At 41.3% G+C, this 20,534-nt stretch overlaps 2 protein-coding genes across 4 annotated transcripts in view; one reads left to right on the top strand and one right to left on the bottom strand.

Moving 5' to 3' along the window:
- Positions 1-16,361, bottom strand: part of LOC120028318 (stromal interaction molecule 1-like) — a 66,232-nt gene extending 49,871 nt beyond the window's left edge. The window contains exons 1-3 of the mRNA XM_038973523.1: positions 15,723-16,361; positions 15,101-15,224; positions 2,173-2,303 (exon numbers count right to left, since the gene is read on the bottom strand). Of these exons, the coding sequence (XP_038829451.1) occupies positions 2,173-2,303; positions 15,101-15,212 (243 nt within the window). The 5' untranslated portion in view covers positions 15,213-15,224; positions 15,723-16,361. The remainder of the gene's footprint in view (positions 1-2,172; positions 2,304-15,100; positions 15,225-15,722) is intronic.
- A 3,678-nt stretch (positions 16,362-20,039) lies between these two features.
- The window catches only part of LOC120028945 (rho-related GTP-binding protein RhoG-like), a 2,551-nt gene continuing 2,056 nt past the window's right edge, over positions 20,040-20,534 (top strand). For 2 of the 3 annotated variants that reach the window (XM_038974219.1, XM_038974221.1), the window contains exon 1: positions 20,040-20,165. The gene's annotated coding sequence lies outside the window, so the exon portion shown is untranslated. The remainder of the gene's footprint in view (positions 20,166-20,534) is intronic. The other variant, XM_038974220.1, reaches the window with a different exon arrangement.

Below are 20,534 nucleotides of genomic sequence, written 5' to 3' on the forward strand. Positions count from 1 at the left end.
ACATCCGACGAGCGTCAGAGCCGGTGTAGTAGGTATCAATCTTAGTCCTGCATTGACGGCTTGCCTGTTTGCTGGTTCGCAGGGCAGAGCAGGATTTCTTATAAGCTTCCGGGTTAGAGTCCCCCTCCTTGAAAGCACCAGCTTTACCCTTTAGCTCAGTGCAGATATTGCCTGTAATCCATGGCTTCTGGTTGGGGTATATACGTACAGTCACTGTGAGGACGACGTCATCGATGCACTTATTGATGAAGCCAATGACTGATGTGGTCAACTCCTCAATGCAATCGGATGAACACCGGAACATATTCTAGTCTATGCTAGCAAAACAGTCCTGTAGCTTAGCATTTGCGTCATCTGACCACTTCCACATTGAGCGACTCACTGGTACTTCCTGCTTTAGCGTTTGTTTGTAAGCAGGAATCAGGATAGAAATATGGTCCCTCTCTGGTTGCACGTGACATGCTGGTAGAAATTAGGTAAAATGAAAAAGTCCTGCATTAAAGTCCCCGGCCACTAGGCGCCGCCTCTAGATGAGCATTTTCTTATTTGCTTTTGGCCTTGTACAGCTCGTTGAGTGCGGTCTTAGTGCCAGCATCGGTTTGTGGTGGTAAATAGACAGATATGAAAACTCTCTTGGTAAATAGTGTGGTCTACAGCTTATCAAGAGATACTCAGGCAAGCAAAACCTTGAGACTTCCTAAATATTAGATTTCGCGCACCAGCTGTTATTGACAGACACAGACCACCACCCTATGTCTTACCGGAGGCAGCTGGTAAAATAACAATTGGTTAGGAGCCTGTAAAACAGGAGCCAACTCCTGCAGCACCATAGTAAAAACCAGCAGGGGTTTCTACTCAGTGAACTCAAGCACAGCACTACAACATGAGAAGCAGGAGGAGCACAAATCCACCACTTACTTCAATAGCAAAGTAAAAGCCATTACCGAGCAGCCATTAACTAATCTCATTATCTGTGGCCATCTTCGGAAGGAATCCCTGCTGGTGGATGACAGGGGATTAAAGTAGTGATACCTTCAGGACACTTTTCTGTGACTCACATAGGCAGGTTTGGCTGGTGCCATGCAGCACTACATCCTCTCCAACACATCACACTATGAAAACTGAAAACACCAGTAATCTATCAAATGCTATTGAAGTTGTGAACCTGGTGGTGCTACCCACCCAGTCCTTCTCTGACACGCCCACATTGTGTAGGGAACCTGGTGGTACTACCCACCCAGTCCTTCTCTGACACGCCCACATTGTGTAGGGAACCTGGTGGTACTACCCACCCAGTCCTTCTCTGACACGCCCACATTGTGTAGGGAACCTGGTGGTACTACCCACCCAGTCCTTCTCTGACACGCCCACATTGTGTAGGGAACCTGGTGGTACTACCCACCCAGTCCTTCTCTGACACGCCCACATTGTGTAGGGAACCTGGTGGTACTACCCACACAGTCCTTCTCTGACACGCCCACATTGTGTAGGGAACCTGGTGGTACTACCCACCCAGTCCTTCTCTGACACGCCCACATTGTGTAGGGAACCTGGTGGTACTACCCACCCAGTCCTTCTCTGACACGCCCACATTTTGTAGGGAACCTGGTGGTACTACTCATCCAGTCCTTCTCTGACACGCCCACATTGTGTAGGGAACCTGGTGGTACTACCCACCCAGTCCTTCTCTGACACGCCCACATTGTGTAGGGAACCTGGTGGTACTACCCACCCAGTCCTTCTCTGACACGCCCACATTGTGTAGGGAACCTGGTGGTACTACCCACCCAGTCCTTCTCTGACACGCCCACATTGTGTAGGGAACCTGGTGGTACTACCCACCCAGTCCTTCTCTGACACGCCCACATTGTGTAGGGAACCTGGTGGTACTACCCACCCAGTCCTTCTCTGACACGCCCACATTGTGTAGGGAACCTGGTGGTACTACCCACACAGTCCTTCTCTGACACGCCCACATTTTGTAGGGAACCTGGTGGTACTACTCATCCAGTCCTTCTCTGACACGCCCACATTGTGTAGGGAACCTGGTGGTACTACCCACACAGTCCTTCTCTGACACGCCCACATTTTGTAGGGAACCTGGTGGTGCTACTCATCCAGTCCTTCTCTGACACGCCCACATTGTGTAGGGAACCTGGTGGTACTACTCACCCCATCCGTCTCTGACACATCCACATTGCCATTAGCATCGTCATCCATCTGCTTGTGGATACTGCGGATGGCCTCGAAGCTGAGGATGGTATTTTCATCGTAGCACCGAGGCTCATCGATGCGACAGAGTTCTGAGAGAGAAAAGACAAGTTGAACTTGAGTCAGCAGTTGTACAGGGCTCCCAACAATACCTGAACTTGGGCGGTAATTCATATATATTGTATACTGGTATACATGTTCAATAGTTTGGGGCACCCTAAAGCTACGCCACTGCTTGTAACTATAAGTAACACTATCCAAGATGTGCCAAATAAATTATTTCCAACTCAGGGCTCCACCTATGCATTTGGTGTGCTAGCTAAGTGGCTGGCTAAGTGGCTGGCTAAGTGGCTGGCTAAGTGGCTGGTTAAGTGGCTGGTTAAGTGGCTGGTTAAGTGGCTGGTTAAGTGGCTGGCTAAGTGGCTGGCTAAGTGGCTGGTTAAGTGGCTGGTTAAGTGGCTGGTTAAGTGGCTGGTTAAGTGGCTGGTTAAGTGGCTAGCTTGCAAGATCAAGCTTCTTAGAGCAGAGACAATCAATCTCCTCCTGGATCAAGATCCCTGCTGACAAAATTTGTTTTGTGTGTCAAAAGAATAATGTATATATTTTTGGGGGGTTTGGAAAGAAATAGCGGCCTTTGCGTGCACTGTCAGTAATACCGTATACCCCGGTATGGTACAGGAACGTTTTGAAGGTATCTGGATACCGCCCAACACCACACAGTAGGTCTAGTGTAGGGTTGTCCACAACAACTACAAAAATCTTGGTTGACCAAGAGTCGTCTGTTCTTTCGACCAATCAATTGGTCTACATTTTTAAACTTGTATTTTCCCAAATATAGACACACCCTATGTTTGAATAAAATCAACTATATGTAGGCTACTGAGCTTGTCTGATGCTTTAAGCACTGCGATTCAAAATGAAGACACACAAACTACTAAAGAGGGAGACAGATCAATATAGCCTACCCAGAAAAAAACAAAAAAGACATATGTTCTCCTCCTATCCCTGCCCGCTGCTGCTGCCTTTGCAGATTCTGCCATTAGGCTGCTGAAGGCTACACCAGCAGTCGGCAACCTTTTCCATTTGGAGTGCCAAGTTTTCCTACGATTTCTACTAATCCATGTGCCAGTTTTATATGTACATTTCTGTGGAACAGTTTCATTTCATTTATAATAAAGTCTTCAGATCTCAAAATCAATGACGTGGTTAATAGCCACATAATAGCTGCTGGTGTAGCCAAAATTATATCTAAATGAAAATGATACAAATCTAAAAGTAACTTTTATTGCCATTGCCAACTATGTAAAAATAGCCTACATAAGGCCAACAAATAAAAACATTGCAGCCTGCAGGTAGAAAATATCCTGATAAAAATAAATATCCTATAAATGACATTGGCTACGCATGGCCTGTCTGCAAGAAACTTGAAACATTGTATCAACTATTAACTTGGTATGTCCCAAAGCTAGTGCTAGCAAACTTGCAACATTGCATAAAATATTCCCCTGCCATGGACACAGTTGTAGGCTATTTGCGCAAGGGATAAGAAGTAATTAGGTAGGCCTATTTTATGACTTTTCCACCAGATCAGAGCATGACATTTTTTCCCCCTTTCATGCGGAGTGGTAATCGATAGAGAGACGCAAAAAAAATGTATCAAGTAGGCTACATTGAGGAACTACTGTCATTCTCTATGGGTGTAAAAACACACTTTGTTTACTTGCTGTTTGATGTGAATACATTTTTTCTTTGAAAAGCTCCTTTGTGATGGTTAAGACAATCAGAAATAGTATCAAATCCCCAAATGGACACATTTATAGGCCTATATTTGCGTGTAGGCCAGGTAGTCTAGGCCTACTTCTATGCGTAATCAGGTGCATGTCCTTACTCAAGATTGACAAGAGCGCTGCAAAACAAAAGACAATGAATAATCTGACAACTCGTAAATGGAATGAAATAAACCACAACTTTTTTCTAACAAGTGTAGCCTAAGTTGTGCTCTCTGCAAACAACGTGTCCACTCCTACAATGACAACAGTAAGACTATAATAATAATAAATCAAATAAATTAACAGAAATTACCATAACCAAACACACATTGTAGATGAGAAATGGGAAATAACAGTAAATGTACTACTGATGATACTGGTGTGCCATCCCCGCAGCCTCCGCAATGGGTTAGCCCACTCAGACAGGTATGAATCAGACAGGTGTCTCGTGTGCCATAAATTATTTTTCTAGATTTGCCACTGCTAAAAAAAAGATATATTGGTCGACCAACAGCCTATTGACCAAACAAACAATCGACCAGTCAACTAAATGGTCTAGTCTAGTGACAATCAGCTTGTAACACACTTCAGCTTATGGGTAGGCTAACAGCCAAAATGATGTCCACCTTGAAACCATCGCAAGCCATTTGTTCAAATCCACATTGTGGCCTAGGAACTTTGCTGCTCACAGCAGAAAACCACAGGGGCTATTTATAACCAGGCTGTGTTGTGGGGGGTAGCTGCTTTCTTACAACAGTGTAACCTGAGTGTTGTCAACACATGGTTGTCAACACTCAGAATGACAAGGGTGCTGATGTTATGTCATCAATCCCAGTGCAACACGTGTGTAGGGAAGTAGAGTTCTAGTGAGGGAGAAGTCAAAGACCAGAGGGAACCATGTGTTCAAAACATCCAAATCCTTACTAGCCTAATGTTATTTTCCTTTACTTAGTATGGAATAAAGCCTACAACTAGTATTACATTTAATGAAGTGCCTTTTAATATATACCACATGGACATTTCTATAAATAAGTTTTTTTATATGAATAAAAAATGAATAATAATCTGCATTTTGACATGTCCCTCGTCATATTTTTCAGACTTTCCTGGGAAGATCTAACCCCAACACGTCTTCAAGTTCTCACCATCATTGTAAAGCCCTCGTTGTCGTTGCTTTGGTTTTCCTTTCTGAAGATGATTATTTTTTAATATGATTGGTGATTCAATTAATCCTGTTCATCATTCTAAGGTCAACCCTGTTACGTCAACTGAACTCTCATTTTTTTTTTATATGTAAGAAACATTGAAAATATAATAGTCAAATCATAGCATTTACTCTTCTTTTCTGGTGTTTAGTGATGGAAAACTGAGCATAACACCCTGTTACTAATAGATGAGCTAGAAATGTTTGAACAATGTAAAAAAGAAGAAGAGGGAAGCTTGCATTGAATTGCCCTTCCCTGTTGCACAAAGCTTCCATTCCCCATATCACAAGGGGATTAATGGCTAATTTAAGATGAAAACCTCAATCCTGTTACGGTCAACCCTGTTACTTTAATGGCACGTTATTGGCATGTCCTATAGTCTTTTTGTTACCCCCTTGAGATGATAAAACATTAGAGGTTGACCGATTATGATTTTTCAACGCCGATACCGATTATTGGAGGTCCCAAAAAAAACGATACCGATTAATCTGACAATTTTTTAATTTATTTATTTGTAATAATGACAATTACAACAATACTGAATGAACACTTTAATTTTAACTTAATATAATACATCAATAAAATCAATTTAGCCTCAAATAAATAATGAAACATTTGGTTTAAATAATGCAAAAACAAAGTGTTGGAGAAGAAAGTAAAAGTGCAATATGTGCCATGTAGAAAAGCTAACGTTTAAGTTCCTTGCTCAGAACATGAGAACATATGAAAGCTGGTGGTTCCTTTTAACATGAGTCTTCAATATTCCCAGGTAAGAAGTTTTAGGTTGTAGTTATTATAGGAATTATAGGACTATTTCACTCTATACCATTTGTATTTCATATACCTTTGACTATTGGATGTTCAAATAGGCACTTTAGTATTGCCAGTGTAACAGCATAGCTTCCGTCCCTCTCCTCGCCCCTACCTGGGCTCGAACCAGGAACACATCGACAACAGCCACCCTCGAAGCATCGTTACCCATCGCTCCACAAAAGCCGCGGCCCTTGCAGAGCAAGGGGAACAACTACTTCAAGGTCTCAGAGCGAGTGATGTCACCGATTGAAACGCTACTAGCGCGCACCCCGCTAACTAGCTAGCCATTTCACATCGGTTACACCAGCCTAATGTCAGGAGTTGATAGGCTTAAAGTAATAAACAGCTCAATGCTTGAAGCACAGCTAAGAGCTGCTGTCAAACGCATGAAAGTGCTGTTTGAATGAATGCTTACGAGGCTGCTGCTGCCTACCACCGCTCAGTCAGACTACTCTATCAAATATCAAATCATAGACTTAAATATAACATAATAACACACAGAAATACAAGCCTTAGGTCATTAATATGGTAAAATCCAGAAACTATCATTTCGAAAACAAAACGTTTATTCTTTCAGTGAAATACGGAACCGTTCTGTATTTTATCTAACGGGTGGCATCCATAAATCTAAATATTCCTGTTACATTGCACAACCTTCAATGGTATGTCATAATTACGTAAATTCTGGCAAATTAGTTCGCAACGAGCCAGGCGGCCCAAACTGTTGCATATACCCTGACTCTGCGTGCAATGAACGCAAGAGACGTGACAATTTCTCTAGTTTAATATTGCCTGCTAACCTGGATTTCTTTTAACTAAATATGCAGGTTTAAAAAAATATATACTTCTGTGTATTGATTTTAAGAAAGGCATTGATTTTTATGGTTAGGTAAATTCGTGCAACGATTGTGCTTTTTTCACAAATGCGCTTTTGTTAAATCATCCCCCATTTGGCGAAGTTGGCCGTCTTTGTTAGGAAGACATAGTCTTCACACAGTTCTCAACGAGCCAGGTGGCCCAAACTGCTACATATACCCTGACTCCACTTGCACAGAACGCAAGAGAACCGACACAATTTCTCTAGTTAAAAGAAATTCATGTTAGCAGGCAATATTAAGTAAATATGAGGTTTAAAAATATATACTTGTGTATTGATTTTAAGAAAGGCGTTGATGTTTATGGTTAGGTACACATTGGTGCAACGACAGTGCTTTTTTCACGAATGCGCTTGTTAAATCACCCGTTTGGCGAAGTAGGCTGTGATTCAATGATAGATTAACAGGCACCGCATCGATTATATGCAACGCAAGACAAGCTAGATAATCTAGTAATATCAACCATGTGCTAGCGATTAACAAACTAGCGATTATGTTAAGATCGATTGTTTTTTTATAAGATACGTTTAATGCTAGCTAGCACCTTACCTTGGCTCCTTGCTGCACTCGCATAACAGGTAGTCAGCCTGCCACGCAGGCTCCTCGTGGAGTGCAATGTAATCGGCCATGATCGGTGTCCAAAAATGCCGATTACCGATTGTTATGAAGACTTGAAATCGGCCCCAATTAATCGGCAAATTCCGATTAATCGGTCGACCTCTATAATACATCTTTATGTGCTTTTTATGACAGACCGTTATATATTTTTATTTTACCAAGTTACACTACCCAAAATGTACTCTATTCGTGGAACGACCCGCCTATCTTAGCATACATTATTACACATCAGCATAATAGCACGTACATAGAGGTCTATACTTAGTAAGAAGTGTGTTCACTTTCACCTCAAGAATTCCAGCTATGCAGCCATTCCAATTCAGTTGTTTGAAAAAAAAAAAGTTGTATGAATGGTGTCACATGCCGGGAGTATCTCTGGCTCTAGTCATGGTTATGAAACCATCCGGCTAGGCTGTATATTATGTGGTGTGTCTATGCCTGCCTGGCCTGCAGTCTTCCCCTCTCTCCTGGGGGATTAGAAACCCTCTGCAACAGCAGATCAACGGCCTCACTTCAACTCAGAGGAAAACATAGTTTGGTCTGAGCTGCAGTCTGCAGACATTCTGGGCTATGTGCAGGAGGGTAACCAAGGCTGCCTCTAAGCCACAGAGATATGCAGTGTAGCCAAGTGTCATTTCTGAAAGCTTCAATGTTCTAAGTTAAGTATACAATCTCAGGTCGAAAGAATGGAGTCTTCATGGAGTCTACAGCAGGGTAGAAATACAGGCAAAATGGCTGAAAGAAGTCATAGCCAACAGTCCCTAAAAGGGAAAGAGCTGACCAGATAGATCAAAGAGAAGAGTCTGAGCAAAATATTTTCGCTTGTACGACTGTGTGGCTTATCCTGCCCAGAAACCTGACCAAAACACAAATGAAATAGACTCAATCATGGACACTCTTACTGACAGTTGTGGCTGCTTCACACGATGTATTGTTGTCTCTACCTTATTGCCTTTGTGGTTTGTTTGTGCACAATAATGTTTGTACCATGTTTTGTGCAGCTACCATATTGTGCTGCTGCCATGTTGTGTTGCTTCCATGTTGTGTTGTCGTTTTAGGACTATCTTTATGTAGTGTTGTCTCTCGTCGTGATGGTACTCTCTTCGTTCGCTGGACTTTATCCTGCTAACTGTTCCAAATGTCCGAACTGAATTTGATAAAAGGGCTTTTATGTACTCTGCGCCATCGTCTTGGAACGCCTTACGAAATACTTTTAAACTGGAAGAACTTGTCCCGATTGGTATTTTTAGATCACTGATGAATGATCTTGAGGCTGATTCCCTGACCTGTCAATGTTTTTAATTTGCTGTTTTTGATTTTTGTTATACTCTTGTGAATGTTATGGTTTTTACTAGATTACTTGTAGTTTTTCATGTTGTTTGTCTGTAATTTTTGTAATGACTTGGTGCTGCCTATCTTGGCCAGGATTTAAATCTCAATGAGCCCTTCCTGGTTAAATAAAGGTTAAATAAATAAATTAAAAAGTGTGTTTTGTCCTATATTTTTAATCTCAGTCCCCATCCCCGCAGGAGGCCTTTTGCCTTTTGGTAGGCCATCATTGTAATTAAGAATGTGTTCTTAACTGACTTGCCTAGTTAAATAACGGTTAAATAAATAAAAAATAGGGCAAGGCCTACATTAGTGCGATATCGTCATATTTCACACTAAGAAATGTGATATCAGGCATCTCCCTGTGTGATGAAATCTATCATGAGGAAGCACACAACAGCAAGTGTCCATGTGTGTTTACTTCCTGCTTGCTCTCCCATTTGCTGCACAAGGTAGCTCGTAGTATTACAACACTAGGCAAGACCAGTAAGTAACTTTCCCCGATTGGCCCATGCAGAGTGCAACTTATAGCACAGGGCAGGCAGGAGCTTCTCTGGCATGGAATCCTACTGCAGCTTTATTTATGACAAAGACTTCAAAGAAATTAAGGTAGCAAGTGCTGCACAGAAAATGGCAATTTTTCAGGCCAGAAAAGTGAAGATATGGAAGTGCATTATATCAAGCAGTCTAGCTGTAGGCAACAGCATAGGGGCAAATGATTCAACTTCTTTGGATCCACAACTGTCAAGAGCAAGCCAGCCACAGAGGCTGTGACTAGGGCTGGGTGGTATACCGTATTTTATGATATACCGGTATTGATGCAGGGACCAGTTCGGGTTTTTACTTTACCTTCTAGAACAGTATTTGAATGTTGGTTTGTTAAATGTGTTAAATGTCAATTTTTATAGTTTACTTCGCTACTTGAGTCATCTCTCTCCGCTCTTTCTCTCCATGCCGCTTTCCACACAGACCTAGCCACGCCCCCCGTCACTCAAGGAGCACATTTGATGTTCCTCAACCATGAAACACTTGCATTCAGTCTGCATGGTCAACGCAGCACACACAGCAATGTTGATGACAACAATGCTGTTTTCACTTTGCGTCTTAATATAAATCCACTAGAGTTCTATAATGACACTATTTGTTTGTGTTTCTTACATCAGCAAACAGCTAGTTTGTCTTTTCTTATCAAGTTGCACTAAATCTTGTGAGACGCTAATTGTTAGCTAGCTAATAAATGTACTGAGTAAGAGCAAACATAGCTAGCTAATACAGCCTGATACCAATACTTTGAAGTACTACTTAAGTCATTTTTGGGGTATTTGTACTTTACAAAAAAAAAAAAAATTGTGACAACTTTTACTTCAATACATTCCTAAAGAAAATACTGTACTTTTTAACTCCTTACATTTTCCCGGACACCTAAAAGTACTCGTTACATGAATGCTTAGCTGGACAGGAAAATGGTCCAATTCACGCACTTGTCAAGAGAACATCCCTGGTCATCTACTGCCTCTGATCTGGAGGACTCACTAAACACAAATGCTTTGTTTGAAAATTATGAGTGTTGGAGTGTGCCCCTGGCTATCCGTACATTTTTAAAAAAACAAGAAAATGGGGCCATCTGCTTTGCTTAATATAAGGAATTTGAAATTATTTATACTTTTACTTTTGATACTTAAGTATATTTACTCAAGTAGTATTTTACTAGGTGACTTTCACTTGAGTAATGTTCTATTAACGTATCTTTACTTTTACTCAAGTATGACAATTGGGTACTTTTTCCACCACTGCAATTGAGTGCAGGAAATATAGAAATTATAAAAAGTGCTGAAATGTGTTTTGGTTGAAGTTGAATTGAACAGTATAAAACAATCAGAATGGAGAAAGACTCATTGAAATCACTAAGAATGAATGTGTTGCCACCCTAGGATCACTCACTACTCATAAAGCACTAGGATCACTCACTACTCATAAAGCACTAGGATCACTCACTACTCATAAAGCACTAGGATCACTCACTACTCATAAAGCACTAGGATCACTCACTACTCATAAAGCACTAGGATCACTCACTACTCATAAAGCACTAGGATCACTCACTACTCATAAAGCACTAGGATCACTCACTACTCATAAAGCACTAGGATCACTCACTACTCATAAAGTAAATGTACAACTTTTATTATTCAAAACTAAAAATACAGTCAAATACCGCCATACCGTCCAATTTTTGGGGAAATACCGTGATTTAACATGTTGGCCATATTGCCCAGCCCTAGCTGTGACAGGTGGCCAATGTGAAATCAATTCTATAATATCCAGGCATATCAACAACCACCAACACAGCTGACACCCTGTGAGGATGATGGCACTTCCTCACCTAAAGACTCATACATTCCCCATTGTGTGTGAGTGTGACTGTGTTAATGTTTATTTGTTAAAGGGCCCTGTTTTTCAGTCATTTTTCATAACCTTCCAGTCAAACATTTAGTCTGTTACAGTTAAGTGTGTAATTATAAATGTGAGGAATGTGTGTTGAGTCAGGATTGTAGCCCCTCCAACCAAACTGAGTTGGTTGAACAGAGGGGTTTATGTGTTTGTGAGAGATAGGCAGTGTGAGTCGTTGAAAACAAGGACAGAGGAGAGCATTTTATGCTCTTACCTTTTTGAACTTATATCCTTGTTTTAGCTCAAAAACTGATTTTAACTGTTGTATTTATCCATTTAGTCAAATAAATTCTCTATTTGAGTAAAACTGTTCCTGACTTCAAGAAGCCTTTATGTGCACGAGGAAACATACATCTTTGTCAAACACCCTCCCACCACTCTATTCAGAACTCTAACAAGAAAAAATATATATTATTTACAGTGTAAGTAGGCTACAACAAGCTGCTAATCCATCAACTGACTTTCTGTCAGGTTTTCTGGAGCTGCTTGTTAAGACATGCTAACATTCTCTGATTGTAAAGCCTTCTCTTCAACACAAGCATACAGGCAGTAGCATGTGCCACAAAAATGTGCCACTGCACTGCAGCAGAAAGTGGGGTGGAGCATTTCTGATCAAAAACAGTATTTCCTCTGCCATAACTAGGCTGTACAGCTGCAATGAAAGGCACCAAATCTCAAACCCCATCTATAGTGGCAGTTTGACAATAACCATGCAGCTCAAAATGACAGCCTCCATGCTAATACGGCTCCAGATTACTGACTGACAAATCCATTCCAGGTCAAACTGTTATTTAAATTCAGCAACCTAACAGCATAAATCTCGCTGGGGGCTCCAAATCAACCCACACAAGTTAGTGTGCTGAACACTGCTAGCCTACTAGATAAAGGTTACGTCTACAACCCAAGTCAGTGTGCTGAACACTGCTAGCCTACTAGATAAAGGTTACGTCTACAACCCAAGTCAGTGTGCTGAACACACCTAGCCCACTAAATAAAGTCAGTGTGCTGAACACTGCTAGCCTACTAAATAAAGGTTAAGTCTACAACCCAAGTCAGTGTGCTGAACACTGCTAGCCTACTAAATAAAGGTTAAGTCTACAACCCAAGTCAGTGTGCTGAACACTGCTAGCCTACTAAATAAAGATTAAGTATACAACCCAAGTCAGTGTGCTGAACACTGCTAGCCTACTAAATAAAGGTTAAGTCTACAACCCAAGTCAGTGTGCTGAACACTGCTAGCCTACTAAATAAAGGTTAAGTCTACAACCCAAGTCAGTGTGCTGAACACTGCTAGCCTACTAAATAAAGGTTACGTCTACAACCCAAGTCAGTGTGCTGAACACAGCTAGCCTACTAGATAAAGGTTACGTCTACAACCCAAGTCAGTGTGCTGAACACACCTAGCCCACTAAATAAAGTCAGTGTGCTGAACACTGCTAGCCTACTAGATAAAGGTTAAGTCTACAACCCAAGTCAGTGTGCTGAACACAGCTAGCCTACTAAATAAAGGTTAAGTCTACAACCCAAGTCAGTGTGCTGAACACAGCTAGCCTACTAGATAAAGGTTACGTCTACAACCCAAGTCAGTGTGCTGAACACAGCTAGCCTACTAGATAAAGGTTAAGTCTACAACCCAAGTCAGTGTGCTGAACACAGCTAGCCTACTAAATAAAGGTTAAGTCTACAACCCAAGTCAGTGTGCTGAACACAGCTAGCCTACTAAATAAAGATTAAGCCTACAACCCAAGTCAGTGTGCTGAACACTGCTGGCCTACTATATAAAGATTAAGTATACAACCCAAGTCAGTGTGCTGAACACAGCTAGCCTACTAAATAAAGGTTACGTCTACAACCCAAGTCAGTGTGCTGAACACTGCTGGCCTACTATATAAAGATTAAGTATACAACCCAAGTCAGTGTGCTGAACACAGCTAGCCTACTAAATAAAGTCAGTGTGCTGAACACAGCTAGCCTACTAAATAAAGGTTAAGTCTACAACCCAAGTGTGTGATGGTTGTGGTTAAAAATGCTACTTTTGGGCCGTTGTTTTGGGTATTTGAAAAAACTAGTGGGTCTACATTCCAGAACTCCAGCCCAGTGCTTCTTCAGAAAACACTGCCATTATGAAAACAATTATGACGTTTATCACCTGCTATTCTCACTCACACCCTCTTTCTCATTTGGTTTGCAAACTTACTGGGTCTGGAGATCAGGTATTTACATACTAGACAACCTTTTCAAAAGCTTTAGGTTATGTAACACTCTCTCTGTATGTGTGCCTGTAGAAGATTGAACACGCACTTGCCCTCTGGAACATTCCAGTTCACTGCCGGTGTAATTACTGTTTCCCATCCTGACTCCAGGATGCCCAACCAGGCTTACTGTAGCAGGCAGTAGTCTGTAGTAGTCAACCCTCTCCAGGCACCGAGCCTCTTCACCACACAAACGCCACGAGCTAGTAAAACTGTTGCTGAGCACAGACACTAACCTATACATTATGCATGTGGCTAGCTAGGCCACATTCACTGAATGTCTCACCACCAACAGGTCCATAGAAACCACTAAAACCGTGTAATGTTTTACCACAAATACAATCTCTATTGGAGATGGGTCACTGTAATAGCCAAACATGTTGTATCACTCCATGACTAGGCTCCTGTCCAAGCCTTTACGCAGTCTGGCCTCAATGCATGATGTCACATCAAAGACCTTACAAGTAGAGGCACAATTAATGTAAGTGGTATAGAATAGACTTACAAAAGTCAGGGCCGAGAGTGGTCTTCAAAGATACTGTTATTCATTTCTAAACGTCTCAATTGTTTCAGGAATAGGCATACATTAGTTAAGGGCCCTTTGGACAGGAAGCATGGCACTACATGATAAATTACAAATGCCACAAGTTCAACATCAACACTGTTCAAGTGTAATCATAAGAGCCCTGTATAAACAGGGATGATAAAATGATGGGCAGGCACTTCATTTGCCCTCAGCTGTATAAATATGACATGACGATGCATGATCCATACCCACCAAACAGGGAACGCCAGAAGAGACTGGTTAGGACATTCACAATCAACACAGCTAACATTTCCATAAATCTAGGGTCTGATCCAGTCGAAACTAACAATGAATAGGCTACGTCTAGCCTGCTATTGTAGCTGACATGAGGCGTAGGCACCTATATGATGTTCCTTCCATTTTTGCTAAGTCCCAAAAATGCTCAGTGCCATGTAGTTTAGTTTAAACAAAACCTATGACAATCCTTTCACATATCCGTTTTGTTCTGACACGGAATGCTGTGGCAAAACTAGTGAAGATGAGTGAAAAATGTTTTGACTGACTTGTCAATAGGTAACAAAACAAACTCACTACGAAGATGCACGACTCCCTGACTTGACAGTGTGCCATGATCACCCGAGAACAGAGCTTAATGGAGATTGCATACCCTAACTATTCTCAGCACGGCTACATTTAGAGCCGGCACAATTTCTAAATACAGGAATGGTAGAGGAGGTTGTAGTATGGTCCCGTGTGGCTCAGTTGGTAGAGCATGGCGCTTGCAACGCCAGGGTTGTGGGTTCATTTCCCACGGGGGGACCAGGATGAATATGTATGAACTTTCCAATTTGTAAGTCGCTCTGGATAAGAGCGTCTGCTAAATGACTTAAATGTAAATGTAGTACACTGATAATGCAACAAATGTCTACAATGTGTCCGATTTGGATCACATTGTGTATGGAGTATTGTATGAATACACGTGCTGGCATATGGGCTGAATGATTACATGTGTGTCATAACGTTCAGAACTTTCTGAATTATATTTACATACCTGACACACCATTATCAATATGATGGTGGTCTGAGCTGGCGTGTACCGTCCAGCTTTCCCTCAGGAGGCATAAGCATGCAATCCACAAGGTCAACGATTTGCTGAAATCCATAATGGAGGTTTGCTAGGAAGAGGATGGAGAGGAAATGTTAGAGGGACATCACGCATACATAGCTACAATGTTAGCTACTAGCCTAGTGATTTGACTATGCCAACTTCAGATTTCAAACAACAATGACAAATGAGATCACATCAGAGCTTTACAAGCCAAATATCAACAGACATAGTATAGAAGTCACATAGGGCTAAAGGCAGATAACAGGCTCTCACAAAAATCAGTGGTTGGCTAATACTAAGCCATAACACTACTAGCAAACAATTTCACCATCAATAAAATCATTATATTACATTACAAGGCTATATTAACTGCACATGGATAACAAGCAACCATAGCTAACGTTACCAGTCAGTAGCTACATACATGTCTGGCTAACCAACGTTATCAAAACAAAAAAGTGACAGCTGGGAGCTTGACAGCCCAGCCTGAATAGCTATCATAATCAAGTAAGTCGTTTCATGATTTTCTAGGTAGCCATTAAATGTATAGTAGCTAGTTAGTTACCTTTCAATACTTTTGCATTGGATGCTTTTCTTATTACAACTCTTGTGGGTTACCGTAGACTCAAAGGCACGCCATCAATCGTAGGTTCATACTCCAAAGAGAAACCCATTTGTATTCCATGGATAAAGAGCGAAGTTAGCTGGCTAGCTAGCTAGTTGGCTGTCATATCTGCATATGACAGATGACTTTCCGCTCTGTTTAGCCAGCTAACGTCAGGTAGCTAGCTAGCCAGCAATGCGCAGACAATCCAATGCAATGGCCGAGGTGGTCGACTAACAGATACGTGGAGGTCGACAAACAGACACTTGGATAAAGCCAGCTAGCTAACGTTATGGTCGGGGCCGCTTCTTCGGGTAGCTCACCACCACAACAGAACAGCAGCCTTCAGACCACTGTCAGCAGCTAGGAAGATTGGCTAAACCGATAATCATCGCACACGAACTAGCCACAGTGACAGAACGCGAGCAACTTAGCAACCCCGTCCTTTTACGTAAATTTACTGGATAAAATACACTCAAGTAAGAAAAAAGTATTTATGATTGATTCAAACACAGAGCGGTTGTAATGCACTAGCTACATGTCCGCTACAGCCGGTTTCCCCCACACAAAAAAAAATGTTCTTCAGACTGGGTTGCTTCACCCATGTGAATCCAGCAATATTAACGAATCACTTCCTGTTCAGTTTTTTTGATAATCCTTCAAAATAATTGTACAGCCCTGTAAACGGTGTAAATGAATTATTAAATAAAAAATATATTCGGATGTCTAATTATGTTACAGTTATTATATATTTAAGCAATAAGGCCCGTCGTGCCTAAGAACAGCCCTAAACCGAAGTATATTGGCCAGATATCACAAACCCTCGAGGTGCCTTATTTATATTATAAACTGGTTACCAACATCATTTGAGCAGTAAAAATACATGATTTGTCATACCCGTAGTATATGGTCTGATATACCAGGGCTGTCAGCCAATCAGTATTCAGGGTATGACAAAACATTTATTTGTACTGCTCTAATTACGTTTGTAACCAGTTTATAATAGCAATAAGGCACCTCAGGGGTTTGTGATATATGGCCAATATACCACGGCTAAGGGCTGTATCCAGGCACTCCACGTTGCGTCGTAGAGAAGAACAACAGCCCTTAGCCTTTGTATATTGGCCATATACCACACCTAGATAGCCTAGTGGTTGGAGTGTTGGGCCAGTAACTGAAAGATTGCTGGATCAAGTCCCCGAGCTGACAAAGTTAACAAAATCTGTTGTTCTACCCCTGAACAAGGCAGTTAACCCGCTGGTCCCCAGTAGGCCGTCATTGCAAATTAGAATTTGTTCTTATCTGACTTGCCTAGTTAATTAAATATATTTTATCTAAATTAATACCGACCATTTGTATGCTACGTTTGTAGCAATATCAACGCAGGACATTTTTTTAAAGGAAATCTCCTACTGTAGGTCACAGCCTTATTGTTGCTAGCTGTTGCTCATGCTGGCTTCACACACAAATAAATTCGTTGAGATTTTTGAGGCATAGAGATAGATAGAGAACTCTAGCGCCCAAAATACATTTTAGCACGGGCATAGCCATTGAGGATTTTCACCATTTTGAAGTAGTCACTGGGTGGGACTTCGTATTGGTTAAGGAATGATCACATAATTCCATCCAGGTCACCAGGAAGGATCAGGCAATGAATAATACATTCCATAACTGCGGCAGTAAATCGCCAACTTTGGATTTTTACCTGTTCAAACAACACACTCTAGGTGGCAGTGTGCACCCATTCAGTTTGTTTGCCAACTCATACAAGTACAAAGAACAAAAATATAAGCTCTACATGTAAAGTGTTGGTCCCATGTTTCATGAGCTGAAATAAAAGATCCCAGAATGTTCTATACAAAGAAAAACTTAATTTTGTGCAGGAATGTATTTACACCCCTGTTAGTGAGCATTTCTCCTTTACCAAGAAAATCCTTCCACCTGACAGGTGTGGCACATTAAGAAGCTGATTAAACAGCATGATCATTACACAGGTGCACCTTGTGCTGGGGGACAATAAAAGGCCACTCTAAAATGTACAGTTTTGTCACACAACACAATGCCACAGATGTCTCAAGTTTTGAGGGAGCGTGCAATTGGCATGCTGACTGCAGGAACGTTCACCAGAGTTGTTGCCAGAGAATTAAATGTTAAATTCTCTACCATAAGCCACCTCCAACGTTGTTTTAGAGAATTTGGCTGTATGTTCAACTGGCCTCACAACCGCAGACCACGTGTAACCACGCCAGCTCTGGACCTTAACATCCGGCTTCTTCACCTGTGGGATCATCTTAGACCAGCCACCTGGACAACTGATGAAACTGTGGGTTTGCACAACAAAAGAAGTTCTGCACAAACTGTCAGAAACCGTTTCAGGGAAGCTCAAGTATGTGCTCGTCATCCTCACCAGGATCTTGACCTGACTGCAGTTCAGGGTTGTAACCTAATTCAGTGGGCAAATGCTAATTTTCAATGGCCACTGGCACGCTCGAGAAGTATATTCTTCACGGATGAATCCCGGTTTCAACAGTACCTTGCAGATTGTAGAGAGCTTGTATGGCGTTGTGTGGGCAAGTGGTTTGATGATGTCAACGCTGTGAACAGAGTGCCCCATGGTGGCGGTGGGGTTATGGTATAGTCAGACATACGCTACGGACAACAAATACAATAAAATTTTATCGATGGCAATTTGAATGCACAGACATACCGTGATGAGATCCTGAGGCCCATCATCGTGCCATTCATCTGCTGCCATCACCTCATGTTTCAGCATTATAATGCATGGCCCCATGTCGCAAGGATCTGTACACAATTACTGGTAGCTGAAAATGTCCCAGTTCTTCTATACTCACTAGACAAGTCACACATTGAGCACGTTTGGGATGATCTGGATTGACGTATACGACAGCGTGTTCAAGTTCCCTCCAATATCCAGCAACTTCACACAGCCCTTGAAGAGGAGTAGGACAACATTCCATAGGCCACAATCAACAGCCTGATCAAGGAGATGTGCTGTGCTGCATGAGGCAAATGGTGGTCACACCAGATACTGACTGGTTTTCTGATCCACCCCCACCTTTTTTTAAGGTATCTGTGACCAATAGATGCATATCTGCATTCCCAGTCGTGTGAAATCCATAGATTAGGGCCTATGGAATTTATTTAAATGGACTGATTTCCTTATATGAACTGTAACTCAGTAAAATATTTGAAATGGTTTATATTTATATTTTATATTTTTGTTCAATGTAGTTAAAGAAGAAAATGGACTACTTCAAAATGGATAATGTGGTGTCGATCTAAGTCTATGTGGGCTATCAGAACAAAGGTACAGAGGAGCTCATCGACTCATCAGCCCCCACAACTAAGCTCAAGTATGCCACCTTGAGGCTGTAGGCTACACAACACTAGCAATAAAAGAGGAGGAGATATGTTGATGGTGAAAAAGAGGGGGGGCATCTTCTGATGGAACTGATGCCCCCCATCAGAACAGATTTGAGCCTCAATGGGATAGGCCTTATCATGTAGGCCTTATCATGATAAATCCAAACTTCTTATAATAAAGATGTATGATACACCTTGATCTGATAATATACTGCATCATAAGCTAATGGTAAATCATCAATTCTTAGTTTAAAGGCCCAATGCAGCCATGTTTATATTAACATCAAATCATTTCTGGGTAACAATTAAGTACCATACTTTAATAGTTTTCCATTAAAATTGACAAAAATAGCTTTTTTTAGCAATAAAATATTTCTCAAGCAAGAATTTTGCTAGAACTGTCTGGGAGTGGTCTGAATGTGGAGGGGAAAACTGAAAACTAGCTGTTATTGTCAGAGAGGTTTGGAACTCTTTTTGTTATTGGTCTATTAACCAATTTCTGGGTTAACCAATGGGCGGGAGCCAAAACTCCCGCCCATTGCAAACCTGAGGATTAGATGTTCTTGTGTAGATTATATTTTCAACCGGCAACAATCAGGAATAACACTGATCCCTTTTCTTCCCACTTCTACAGTGTTAGTTTCATCAGCTGTTGTACAATATGATATAAAACACAGGAAACACTGAATTTTGTCTGCACTGGGCCTCTAACAACTATGTGGTTATTCCTATTCTGTACATTTGAATGTCAAATAAGTTAATTCGTTGGGTAACAATTTTATTTAAAAATGCTGTTTAATATTCTACCAGCAACGTATACTTAAAACAATAGCTCAGGCTGTCGTGGTGGGGAGACAATACACTTCCTCACAGTGCCATTATTTCTTGAGTGACTTCCTCTTCAGCGAACACACACACTTCCTCCACTACAGCAACACTTTGCTTGACTGCTTTGACGCTCTCGGACAGATTGTAGGCTATATGTTCATACAAAACCTGCCATTAAAGAAAGTATGTTTGGTGAGTCTGACTTGTTTTTAACCTTTGCATGTTTTTGTTGTCAAATTGTTGTAATTATGTACTACTACTGTATAATAGATATGTAGGCTGTAACACATAAACCTACGGAAGCACTTGGTGACGCACCATAAGGCGAGGTAGCCAACTGCCGTTATAATTTTGGTAGGCGCAATTCTATATCAAACTCTATAGGCCTACGATATGGCATGCAATGTTAAAATCCACAATTGCAATATTTATTTGTGACAGTTATTTTGTGTTTCATTTAGCCCATTTAAAGTTCTAACTTGCTCTGCTGACTCTTTTTCTGTGAAATTATGATAATGGTGAAAAAACTTTACTGTAATTTATGTTGAACTCTTTTTCTAA

Source organism: Salvelinus namaycush, chromosome 34 (assembly GCF_016432855.1).
Source record: "Salvelinus namaycush isolate Seneca chromosome 34, SaNama_1.0, whole genome shotgun sequence".
NCBI lineage: Eukaryota > Metazoa > Chordata > Actinopteri > Salmoniformes > Salmonidae > Salvelinus > Salvelinus namaycush.